Source organism: Jaculus jaculus, chromosome 1, assembly GCF_020740685.1.
Source record: "Jaculus jaculus isolate mJacJac1 chromosome 1, mJacJac1.mat.Y.cur, whole genome shotgun sequence".
NCBI lineage: Eukaryota > Metazoa > Chordata > Mammalia > Rodentia > Dipodidae > Jaculus > Jaculus jaculus.
Genome location: NC_059102.1, coordinates 145629645 through 145642886, shown reverse-complemented (window position 1 = coordinate 145642886; position 13242 = coordinate 145629645). Strand labels below are relative to the sequence as shown.

At 49.0% G+C, this 13242-nt stretch overlaps 1 protein-coding gene across 10 annotated transcripts in view; it reads right to left on the bottom strand.

Moving 5' to 3' along the window:
* Prrc2b (proline rich coiled-coil 2B) overlaps window positions 1-13242 on the bottom strand; it is a 104013-nt gene that overhangs the window by 57903 nt on the left and 32868 nt on the right. For all 10 annotated transcript variants that reach the window (XM_045153091.1, XM_045153119.1, XM_045153097.1 and 7 more), the window contains exons 2-4: window positions 3895-4064; window positions 3059-3236; window positions 497-599 (exon numbers count right to left, since the gene is read on the bottom strand). In XM_045153091.1, coding sequence (XP_045009026.1) covers window positions 497-599; window positions 3059-3236; window positions 3895-4009 — 396 coding nt within the window. In that variant the 5' untranslated portion in view covers window positions 4010-4064. The remainder of the gene's footprint in view (window positions 1-496; window positions 600-3058; window positions 3237-3894; window positions 4065-13242) is intronic.

Sequence of the window (13242 nt, the reverse complement as noted above, 5' to 3'; positions counted from 1 at the left end):
GGGGATCACCAACTGTGTGACTATGGCCCCAAGCTCCTGCTGCACTGAGAACCAGACCCAGACAGACATTGCCACTGAGTAAAAAAGCCATCAATCTGGGAGTGCTGTCCATCAAGCCCCCTCCTTGACAACTCGTTGTTACTGAGAATACTACAGCAAAGAAGCCTGCTTAGTTACATTTTTCCTCAGCTGACCACTGCGCCTCTCTGTAGCGCAGTACTTCATACACTCTTATGACAGTACTTTCCAAGCCTGCAGTCAGCCCGTGTGACCCACTCAAGACAAATGGCCTGGCGCCAAAGCAGGAGCTGTGCTCTGCTCTGCACATGCATGTCTCTACTAGGGCTGAGCAGTCTCCCTGATCCCATGAGCCTATGGAGGGAGCAGATGGAGCAAGAGCACACTTCTCAGAAGCAACACCCACCAGTCCCCAGCCATAGGAACCCCAAGGGGCTATGGCATCCAGACAACTCAGATTGGGGTCCCTGGTACCTACCTCCTGACTGATTGACTGTGTCGGTTTCTGCAAATTGGAGACAGATTTCTGCAAACCCGGCTGCGGCTGCGACTCCGGCGGCTGAGAGGCCGTCACACTGGAACTAGGAAAGGGAGGAACACACAGTGGGGTGACACAGCACAGGGCATCTGGCCAGGATGGGCCATGGACACTGACAAAACAGTGAGTCAGGCTTGGGGCCCGTCAACAACACTGTACTGGCCACAAGGTGATCTGCTGCCTGCTTCTCTCTGTCAATGAGCTAGACACAAGATCTGCCAATACGGAAACTGAGTCACTGGTAGGAGGAGCATGAGCTCCTTACTCCTGACCAAGGGCAGACACCTACTCAAGGTGATTGATTGAGACCAAGTAGATTTTCTACCTTCCCTTGGCTTATGAAAGAACATGCTCATGATACAAATACAATTAAAAATAACACAAAATGCATCATGATCTCACCCTACAAACACAAACTCTCAATGTCTACAGACTGTCCTATACAAATATTAATATAGCATTTTTAACACCCCATGCATATGATTCAGAAACTGCTTTTTCACTTTATGTACTTGAGCATTTTCTTATCACCACACACATGCCTTTTTGGGATGATGGCAAGCTACAACTGGATTGGAACATAATTTAACTCGCCTCTATTTGGGGCTTTTTGCCATTATAGATAAAATGTCAGTGAGCATATTATATGCACAAGAATCCTTGTATACTTTTCTGGAATTCAATAGCATATGATCTTAGGGATGGAGCTGTTGGATTAAAAGATATTTTGAAGTTTAACAGGTATTGCCAACTGCCCTCCACAAAGGCCTCAGTGCAAGCCCATGGGCAGCAGGAGGAAGAAGATGGGAATGGCTGTGCACAGCACGTACTCTGTCGTAGCACCTTCCACTCAACTGTCTGCTAGACACTGAACAGGGATGCCACCCACTGAGCAAGGAGTACTCAATTCTGGGGGCTTATCTGAGAGCCGAAATCAAACTCAGCACACACTCCTCCAAGCTCACCTGGCCCCAGTCACTCACCAGTCATGATCATGACAAAATGAAGGTCACTGGTCCTCCTGTCACATCACCTTCTACCTAGAATAGAAGCTTCCAGGTAGTGGCACTCTGTGTCTCCAACCTAAGCTCTGAGTCCCCACGCAGGAGAGCAGGCCAGGGTGGCACGGAGCTTCCTACACCACTCCTCCTTCGCTTCCTCCCTGGCAGGTATGCTTTGGTGACACTGCCAAAGCCCAGGCAAGGCAAGACTAAGAAAAGGAGGCGAGGCTTTCTGTCCTTTTCTCTTTAAGCATTTAGAAGCAGAGGCATCCGGAGCCTCCATGAAATGTGCAATACCAGCTTCATTACAGAACTGGGGAGGGTGCCACTCAAAAGTATTTATAACAGCTGGCATGTGCCCGGCTGTTATCCCATGTTTGCCTCACAGGGCCTTGGTGACGATCCCTGGAGACAGGACTGCTCCTGCTTCAATGGAGGACACTGGGGCTCAGAAGTGAAATGACTTTCCAGGTTCCAACATGCCTCAAATGGTCTGGCTGGAAAACTACACACAGGGCTAGCTCCAAAGGTCATACCACATTGTACCTGCCTATCAACAGGACCCCTGCTGTCAACAAACTGTTTACAGAAACTCAGACCCATTCCGGCCACTCTTGTGGCATACTGCCTGGCTGAGTGTCTCTCACTCTCTACCTCCTGTCTGTCATACTGCAGGGTACATCTCTTCCAAACTTGTGGGTCCTCTTCCAGCAGGGGCTTAAAAGACAGAGGCACTGATGGAAGTCTACACTGTAGGTCACTGTCATTGTGTAGTTCCCTCTATCAGCACAAAGAAACCACAAAAGGGGCCGGAGAGGAGGGCAAGAGACGCCTGGATTGCCTTTGTTTTATTCTACAGCAGGCTAACCACAGCAGGTAGCTGTCTCTAGAGCCCTCTCAAGACATGCCTTCTTCCTGTGAGTGACAAAGGCTGGGGCAGGCAGAGAACCATAGAGGAAGGAAGAAGGCTAGGCATTGGAGGGGTTCGTGCAGGTCATATCTCTAGGGATATCACCAAGCAGGCCCACAACCCCCTAAGGCTGCTAGGCTGTGGCAGGACAGCCTTTCGGGAGGCTGCCCAGGAGAACCTGGGCACAGAGACTTCATGTGGCTCTCACTAATGATGGTCTGTTCAGAGCAAAGACTATGACTGGGAAATTGACAGGTCATGGCTGGGGGGTGCTGTATTCTCCACCTTGAACTCAGCATACCTAACCCTGTCCAGTGACTATCTGGAACAAGTCTGAATTACTGAGCACACTCCTCATGAGGACATGGCTATTCAAAGAAGTGCCACTATCAGTTCAAAAGCCATGGAAAATGAAGGCAGGGAACAAGGAACACACTGTAGTCTAAGAGAAAGAAGCTTCATCAATTCTTCCCAGCCCCCTAGCTCTTCCACCGCAAGGCTGGTGCTGCCTCCTACCTATCCAAGCAAAGCACACTGGGAGCTCTGACACACCGCCTCCAGCCCACCATCAGCCACCCTCCTGCTGCCTACCTCTTTGGGTCTTGCTGGTCCTGCTTGTTGGCCCATCCTGTCCCGTCCTTGGGTACTATCACGATGTTGGGGTCGTTTCCTTTGTTTTCAGACTTCAGGCTTGGCAGGTTTGCAGGCGGTGGCATGCGCCGGGCTGTGGCAACTTTCCCGAGACTCTGTAAGCCATGTCTAGGAATAACTGCACGGAGAAACAGACAGAAGAGATCCTTGTAGCAAAGTTGCAGGAAGAAAGAGACTGACCTGCTCTGCCAGTGGGAAAGACAATGCCAAGCAGACAGTGCCTGGTAGTTAATCCAACCCCTCCCAGCTCTTCAGGTGCTGCTGGGCTCCATGACACTCCCTATCTACTCTGGCAGGAAATAGCTCGAAGCGCCTGCCAGGGAAGAACCAGCTTCAGAAAGCCCACCCTAAAGTGACTGGCCCTTGTACCATGCAATAGCTCTGGCCATGTCCCAGGAACCCTCAGGACTAGGCTTCATCGGTGGTAACAGGCTCTATATAAACCTTTCCCACAAAGTTCCAAAACATCAGAAACAGGAAACCTCAGAAGAGTAAAGTTATGTAAACCAAGTTCCACTCAACCCACCAGGCCCACGCCCACGGCTCCAGAAAGGCAAAGGATGGAAAGATAACCCCACCATGGGAGATTCAGGACCTGTAGTGTTCTCCAGTCAGAACTCAAGGGTGGGGCAATGGGCAGCTCTGCTTTACAAAAATGGCCAGGTGCCACTAGGGCCATGAAGACTGCTTTGCAGGGACATACTGGCCTGGCCAGGGGTCAGAGCATCTGTCTCACAAAGGAGGACAAGTGGCATCGTTTTCACCCTGGGTCTTACCTGAGGATCTGGCCGCATCTACAGATCTTCCTTTATACTTGTCAAACAGGCTAAGAGTCGAATACTTGCTTTTCCCATCCTTGCCTTTGGTTATTTGCCCCAAACGATCGGACATCGCGATGAAATGTCATCTAGTAAGGAAATTTTTCTCGGCACCGCTCCTGATCTACCTACGGAATAGGAAAGAGGGTCAGTCCTCTGGCCCATAGAATCCTTTAGCGATCACAGATGGGGCCTATCCCTAGGAAAATGTCCTCATTCCCCAGGTGTTTGCTCCCTGGTCAGGGTTCTGCAGACAGCCCAGGCAGTCCATGGGCCACCACCACTGGGGTGAGCTAGTCAGCTACGCAGGGCTGCACTGTCCCTTTCCAAGTCAAGGACAACTATCCTAGAAAGAAAAGAATGTTCCTGCTTTACAGCACAGCCACTCAGCACCAAGAAAAGACAGCCATAGCCAGGTGTGGTGGCACACGCCTTTAATCCCAGCCCTTAGGAGGCAGAGATAGGAGGACTGCCATGAGTTTGAGGCCACCCTGAGACTATAGTGAATTCCAGATCAGCCTGGACTGAAGTGAGACCCTACTTTGAAAAGCCCCCCAAAAGAAAGAAAGACAGACAGACTGCCGGGAGCTGGGCGTGGTGGTGCACACCTTTAATACCAGCACTCGGGAAGCAGAGAAAGGATCGCGAGTTAGAGGCCACCCTGAAACTACATAGCAAATTCAAGAGGTCAGCCTGGGCCAGAGTGACACCCTACCTCAAAATAAAGAAAAACAGGGGGAATATATCCCTGATACTAAAAACTTAAAACAGGGATACTCATGAGCCCTAGGGGTGTAACATCTGCTGATGTCTGGATAAGTGCATATACTATGCTTATCAAACTGCCCAGTAAGCACTTCTCTTAATATTTACACCCTTATATTAATGCTACTCTCACTTTGGATAGAGAAACTTCTCTTTTCAGATGGCAGTGACCCTGGAATGACTCAAAAGGTATCATAGGGCTGGAAAGAAGTGACTGGAGTACTGAGTAACATCTTTTTTTAAATTTTTTCATTTATTTATTTGAGAGCAACAGACACAGAGAGAAAGAGGCAGATAGAGAGAGAGAATGGGCGCGCCAGGGCCTCCAGCCACTGCAAACAAACTCGACGCGTGCGCCCCCTTGTGTATCTGGCTAGCATGGGCCCTGGGGAGTCGAGCCTCGAACCGGGTTCTTAGGTTTCACAGACAAGCGCTTAACCGCTAAGCCATCTCTCCAGCCCCTGAGTAACATCCTGATCACACCTTCCAAGGCTCAGGGTCTAATGCGGAAGAGGTGGCGAAAAGGATGTAAGAGCCAAAGTAAGGGTAGGACTCCTTACAACATGTTCCTACAGCCACAAAATGGTCTGCATATCCATGACCTCACAGTGCCTGACACTACCTACACAAGTACATCATAAGAGGAGGAAAAGATCATGACATCAAAATAAAAGAGAGACTGACTGAGATGGGGAGGGGATATGATAGAGAATGGAATTTCAAAGGGGAAAGTGGGGGGGGGTTATTACCATGGGATATCTTTTATAATCATGGAAAATGTTAATAAAAATTGAGAAAAAAAGAAAGAACGATAGATAGATAGCTATTTTAGGAATATGGTTCAGTAGCTAAAGGCATTTGCTTGCAAAGCCTAATGCCCCAGTTTGATTCCCTAGTGCACATGTAAAGCCAGATGCACAAAATAGCACATGCATCTAGAGTTCATTTGCAGTGGCTAGAGGCCTTAATGTGCTCATTCAGATCTCTCTCTCATGCATAAATAAAAAGTATTTCAAAAAAACTAGACTAAGGGAAGCATGTGGTCTATCTGAGCCAAGACTGCTATATCAGAGACAAGCAAACAATATCAAGGAAAAGCAGCTTGGCTGGAGAGATGGCTTAGTGGTTAAGCGCTTGCCTGTGAAGCCTAAGGACCCTGGTTCAAGGCTTGATTCCCCAGAACCCACGTTAGCTAGATACACAAGGGAGTGCATGCATCTGGAGTTCATTTGCAGTGGCTGGAGGCCCTGGCATGCCCATTCTCTCTCTCTCTCTCTCTCTCTCTCTCTCTGTCTTTCTATCTGCCTTTCTCTGTTGCACTCAAATAAATAAATAAAAATAAACAAAAAAATTTAAAAAGAGAAGCAACTGCTACAAGTCACCCTAGTGCTGTGAGGCACAAGCTCCCTTCCTCACAAGGAGCCAGCACCCAGAGAACTGCAGCTAGGCAATGAGAACAAAGTAGTTATGCCTCCCCTCCACTCAGACAAAACTGGGAAAAGATGGCCACGGGAAGGTTCAACAGCTGCTACTTTCTGACTCTCCATGCGTCTACCAGCCCTACCACATCTGTCAAGCATGTACTCATCCATCTACTCATCCCAGTACTGTGCCCACCAGGCTTCTGCTGAGTGCTGTGCTCAGAGACCAAGTGCCCCCCCCATCCACCTTCTGCTCTACTCCTGGCCTTGACTAGAGGTACTAAACTTGACCACAATGGGGAAACCTATGCATGGGACTACAGCTTCCTACCACAGAAGCAACATATGGAAAAGAGTATCTCTGTCATGTGTTCTGACTAATATGAGGCAGCATGCCTGGGAGGCATTCTGAACCCCAAAAGATATTTCAGACAGAAACCTAGACTGTGACCACAGGCTAGAGATCACGGGGCACAAAGATCACTTATAAATGAGGCCAAAAACAGAAGCCAAGACAGCCACTGATGTCACACCTCTGAGCCCAAACCCCAAAGGCACAGAAGCCTCTATGACACAAACTCAGTCTCACCCCTTCAGCGATGGAAGGTGCTGGGCACAGTGCGGGGAGAGCCATGCACATGTGTGGCCACACCCAGAGACAGCAGAGGAGAGGCTGGCCAAATAGGCAGTCTAATGATTCAGTGCTCACTTGCCCAAGATCAGTGAGAAACCTAGCCCCAGTGCCCTGTGCAATGCCAGCATCATGCCCTAGAAGCAAGAAGTAGCCAGGACCACAGAGGGAGCTGACCCAAAGGCATATGATGCACCTCTTGCTTTGTCTTTAGACACTAAACCACCATGATGGAGTCTGTTCTGTCCTGCAGGTGCACTAGAGGCATTCTTCCCCAGGCTGGACCACAGTACAGGTAAAAAAAAAAAAATTAATGTGGGGCTGGAGAAATGCCTTAGCAGTTAAGGTGCTTGTCTGTGAAGCCTAAGGACCCAGGTTCGATTTCCCAGTAACCATGTAAGCCAGATGCATAGGGTGGCACATGTGTCTGGGGTTTGTTTACAGGACCTAGTGTGCCCCTTTTCTTTTTTCATTTTATTTTTATTCATTTTTTATTTATTACAGACAGAAAGGGAGAGAGAGAGAGAGAACGGGCACACCAGGGCCTCTAGCCATTGCAAACGAACTCCAGATGCATGTGCCACCCTGTGCATCTGGCTTATGTGGGACCTAGAGAATTGAACCGGGATCCTTAGGCTTCGCAGGCATGTGCATTAACCACTAAGCCATCTCTCCAGTGCCACCTTTCTACCTGCCCTCCCACCTCTCAAAGAAATAAAAGCTTTTTTTTTTTTTTGAGATTTAATAAAATAAAGCCAGGCGTGGTGGCACACACCTTTAATCCCAGCACAGTATTGCCGTAAATTCAAGGCCACCCTGATACTGTATGAAGAATTCCAGGTCAGCCTGGACTAGAGTGAGACCCTACCTCAAAAAAACCGTAAATAAATAAGAGCCAGATGTGGTGGTGCACACCTTTAATCCCAGCACTTGGGAGACGAAGGAAAAAGGATCGTTGTGAGTTTGAGGCCAGCCTGGGACTACAGAGTGAGTCCTGGGTCAGCCTGGACTAGAGTGAGATCCTACCTTGGAAATAAAGTAAGTAAAAACAGGGAAGGCCTCTGGCTATGGCATATGCCTGTGAAAACCAGGTGCCCAGGCAATCCCACCTCCTGAGTACATATCCAAAAGAGGTGAGGTTACTCCCAGCACTCAGTTTCCAATCGGAATCGAGGCCTTCCTCAAGCCAAGTGATTTTTCTTAACTTTTTAAAAACGGGTTTAAAAAAATAATAAAGACTACACAATAGATTACTGTATGTAGCCCACAAAGCCACAGCAGGAAAAGTTGACTGGCCCAAGCCTGAAAGGAAATGCCAAAGGTGGGCAGAGCATGGGCCTCTTGGGAGGGGACTTGCAAAAGGAGCAGAGGGCCATCAGAGGTGGGCCAGTAAGAGGCGGGGCAGCCTCAACTGCTGACTGCTAGGGAAGACCTCTACAGCTCTCAAAAGCTGGAGCAGGGCTAGAAGTGCACTCCACTGGACTTCCAGCAGGAACTCAGCCTGGTACTTGGGAGCCTGGGAAGCAGAGGAAGGAAAACCACAAGTTTCAAGCCAACCTGAATGACATAGTGAAAACATGTCTCAAAAAGGCTGGGGGGGGGGGGGACCGGAAAGATGGCTCTAAGGTTAAGGTTCTTCCTGCAAAGCCTAGCAACCTAGGTTTGATTCCCCAGTACCCACATAAAGCCAGGTGCACAAAGTGGCACATGCATTTGGAGTTCGTTCATAGTGGCTAGAGGTTCTGGTGTACCCATTCTCTCCCTCCTCTGCTTGCAAATAAATTAATTAAAAAACAAAACAAAAAAAAAAAAAACAAAAAAAAAAAAGATAAGAGCCAGGCATGTGGTGGCACAAGGGGCGCAGTGGCACATGCCTTTAATCCCAGCATTGGGGGGGCAGGGGACAAAAGGTAGGAGGATTGCTATGAGTTCGAGACAACCCTGAGGCTACATCGTGAATTCCAGGTAAGCCTGAACTACAGTGATACCCTACTTTGAAAACAAAACTAAACTAAAAGACAAAGCTAAGAAGGAAACGTTATTCCCTAGCCATTCTGATCTAGGGTCAGTTACGATTCCACATTAAATATTTCTCTGTGGGGCTGGAGATGGAACTCACATACCATACATGTTAGGCAAGTACTCAACTACTAAACTACATGCCGCTGCCACCACACAGCCCCTTAATCTTAGCCTGCTAGATTTCTTAAATCAAATGTCATTTAATTCTGAAACTTTGGACTAGGAGGTGGCTCAGCAGTTAAAAGGCAGCTGCTTGCAAAGCCTGCAAACCCAGGGTTCACTTCCCTAGTGCCCACATAAAGCCAGACACACAAAGTGGCACATGCACCTGAGGTTCATTTGCAGCACGCCCATACTCACTCTCTCTCATACTCTCAAATAAAAAAACTTAATCCTGAAATTGACCAGAAAACTTTGTTGTTTTTTATGCATTTCTAAGATGTTAAAAAATCTGTGTTTAAGTCCTGGTTTCTGCCAGCTTACTGGTTTAGATCTGTCTTTGAGCCTGCACTGACTGGACCCATGAGTAGAGTAGACAGATAGGGCTCACTGTGTGCCAACCTGCTACACGCCACTGTGTCTAAGAACCACCCATACCCATCCCATCCCAAGAAGTAACAGAAGATCAGAAACCTGACCACACACCCCCATTCTAACACCCCAAGACCCTGTTCTTCTCCTGGGAACCCAGAACACAACAAAAAAATAATCTGTCTGCAATTGCTGCTTGAACCATGTGTTCCAAGAAAATTCAGCCACTCAACAAACACAAACCAGAAGTAGTCCTTGTCACCACCACCTCTGTGACCAGAACCTAGGTACACCAGTTCAGGAACACCCAGGGATAGCCTGCATACTACACCTGCATGGAAAAAGGCAAGGGAAGCCCCTTCACCGTGTTTTGTACCTGCTGACCACACTACTGGCCTCTGAATGAGGGGTCTGCTCTAAGTGCCAGCGGTCAGGAATAATTCACTGTCAAACTGGCCATCTCTTACCATAATCTGGGCAGGATTCCACATTCCTATGTAAACTTCAGGGCTAATAAGCAGTCAAGTAAATCTGCTACTATGGAAACCACCCTGCAGGGGAAGAGCCTGGCACTGCCCCTTCAAACAATCACAGGTGAAGACCACACAAGTGGAGGGCAGTCCAGCCTGGGCAGCTGGCCTAAAGAGGAACCTGCCCTAAAGCCCTGAGTGGCCCACAAGACCTAACCTTTGGCTCACGCTGATAGAGTTAGCAGGCGCTTCTGTTATGCTGGATTTTATGGGCCACAATTCCAAAATAAAAGCCACAATTGTTCAGACTGTCCCCAATCATAGTCTCTTCCCTGAAGGGCTATGGTATTCGAGTCCTGGCCCAGCCCACACCCATCTGGCTCCTCTGCTAGCCAGCTGGTTTTCACAAACACAGACCAGAAGCACTGGCTGTGTGTGGGCCTTCAACCAGCTTCCACATATCTGCTGAGTTCTACCCATAAATGTACCCCCTTCTTCTGCCCCTAGATTGCAAGGCCGGCTGGATGGCAGGAGGCAAGCCCAGGCAAGCACTGACTGTGAACCAGGAAGCTGCTGAGGCCTGCTGGGTGGGAGGAACCCCCCCCCCCCCAAGTTAATCACAATCTGACTAACACCTGGATCCCTGGGACAAGAACTGGCCCAGACATTCCAGGTCCTGGCTGGGAGTGAGGCCGCACCTGGCTTACAGCCCTGCCTCTTATGCTGCCTTCTGTTCCTTTTTGTAGGCCACAGAGTTCTTTTTACTCTTCCAACAAAATCTAATCTGAAAGTCCAATATCACACAGAAAACTAGAAGAAGCAGGGGTCCAGCAGCCCCTGTCCACCCCTGCACTATGACCCTCCCACCCCTGGGACAATGCCATGGAGCCCAAGAGCACCGCTGGAAGACACTGCCTCAGAGAAAATGCTGCCGTTAGGTTGGGTCTGAGATCCCTGAAGAAGAGTGAATGAAGACAGGCCATTCAGAAGCAAATCCAAGTCTGCAGGCCTTGGCACGTGATCTAAGATGGACTGGAACAAAAGACACCCAAGAGACTCACCAACAAAGGCCCTGACACCCAGGTCCCGCCTCTCCAGACAGTGCCTGCTAGTCCCACAGGCTCAGTCTGTCGTCTACCCTTCCACTGGGCCAGGCTGTCGGCAGGCTATTTTATCAAAAGCCACTTCCGGGTAACAGGATTAATTTCACTCTGCATTTGGGTACGAGCCAGCGTCAGATGACTGACCAGGCAGTCTGGGATGGCCTGTAGCTGGTGGGAAGAGCAACAGCTGCACACTAGGCAAACTCCAGCAATCGCAGCAGCTGGCGGCATTCCTGCTAGGCCCAACCTCCTGACTGCACAGCCCCCCCCCCCCCCCCGCCAGGAAGCATCACTGAGACAGCCAGTTTGATAGAGAGGGGGGTATTAGTGTCCAAGGTCACAAGACCCAGGCGCTAGAGTCCATGCTCCTGCCACTGCTGCACCAGTGGGGCCAGAGCAGGATAAGGAAACAGACTGGTTCTGATGGGCTACATCAACTGATAGGCCTGGACAATTACTCCCAACTCAATTCATGGCTGGCTTTCAGCAGCCAGCCAGTCTTTTCACAGCTGCCCTGATTCTAGTCTCTCAAATAAATAAATATAAATTTTAAAAAAACTGCCTTCTTAAGCAGTTCTCCCCCCTCAGACACCACACTGATGGAAGACCTACTGGACACCAGGGTAAGCTCTGCTGCCTCAAAGGACATCTGGCTGTCACTTGAAGAAGACATACGTTAAGTTCCACTAAGGGCCACAGCGTGAGGCACCCACAGAAAGTAGGCTGGCTCTGTGTAGAAGGGGTGGGAAGATATTGTTGCCAGACAAAATTACAACACCATGGTCCTCGAGGACTGGTAAGGGCCAGCAAGCAGAATATAGGCACACAGGAAACACAAGGCCAGAGGACACACTCATTCAATGTTTCCCTATGAAATTCACTCAAAAGGAACTAATACCACAAGACTGATAAATCTCTTATTATATCTACATCTGACAAACGAAAAGCTCATGCCTAAAGAAGGCTCTAGAGTTGGGAGTAGTGGCATACACCTGTCCGCCCAGCCCCTGGAAGTGGAAGCAGGAGGATTAGGAGTTCATGGTCAGCCTCAGCTACTCAGCAAGTCTAAGACCAGCCTGAACTACATGAGACCTTGTCGCTTCATTTGGATACTCCGATGCTCATGCACCAGTCTGTGTTCCCAATTGCTGGGAAGAGAGGCAGAGACAATGAGTGCCCTTCGACTATGCTAAGTGCAGACAGGTCCCTTAACCTCTCCGGCAAGAGGCCACACAGTAAACACACGTAGCTCTGCTGCACCTCTGCTTGCTCAACGCCTGGCCCTCTCCAACATGTCACCATGGTATGAAACATGATAAATGACACACGCACAAGGGTACACCCTATTGTAGAGGCTATGGGGGCTGGCGCTGGCTTTTCTTTTTATTTTATTTTTTAAAAATATATTTTATGTATTTATTTGAGAGAAAGAGGCAGAAAGAGAGAATGGCACATCAGGGCCTCCAGCCACTGCAAATGAACTCCAGACTCATGGGGCCCCTTGTGCTTACGTGGGTCCTGGGGAATCTAACTGGGGTCCTTAGGCTTCGCAAGCAAATGCCTTAACCACTAAGCCATTTCCCCAGCCCTTCTTTTTTTTTTTTTTTTTTTAAGAATATTTTTATTTATTTGCAAGGAGAAAGTGAGAGAATTGGCATGCCAGGGCCTCTTACCACTGCAAACTAACTCCAGACACAAACGTCACTTTGTGTGTGGGTACTGGGAACTGAACCCTGGTTGTCAGGCTTTGAAAGTGCCCTTAACCACTGAACCATTTCCCCAGCCTGGATCTGCAATTTTCTGACCTCTGGTCTACAGGAGACAGCAAACAGAAATGAAGACAAGACGAATCCAACAAAGAGGGTTTCACGATGTACCAGGGCAGGGCAGAAGTAGGGGAACCCAGCCACATTTTCAGAGCCTCACTTAGCAATTTCCATGCTTCTGGAGTTCACAGAAGAGTCAGAGAAGCAGGAGGAGCAGCTGAGTCCCAGCACTGGAGAGGCTGAGGAGGTTTGCAGTGAGTCTGAGATCAGCCTGATACACAGATCCTGCCTCCAAAAATGCGGGGGGGGGGGGGGAGGAAGGAGAGATGGCTTAGTGGCAAAGGCACTTCCTATGAAGCCTAAGGACCCAGGTTCGGTTCCCCAGTACCATGGAAGCCAGATGCACATGGTGGTGCATGTGTGTAGAGTTCCTCTGCAGTACCTAGAGGCCCTGGCAAATCCATTCTAGCTTCTTCTTTCCTTCCTTTCTTTCTCTCTCTCTCCAATAAATAAAAATAAAATATTTAAAATTCTAAAAGTCAGATATAATGGTACACACCTTTAGTCCCAGCATTCAGGAGGCAGAGGTAGGAGGAT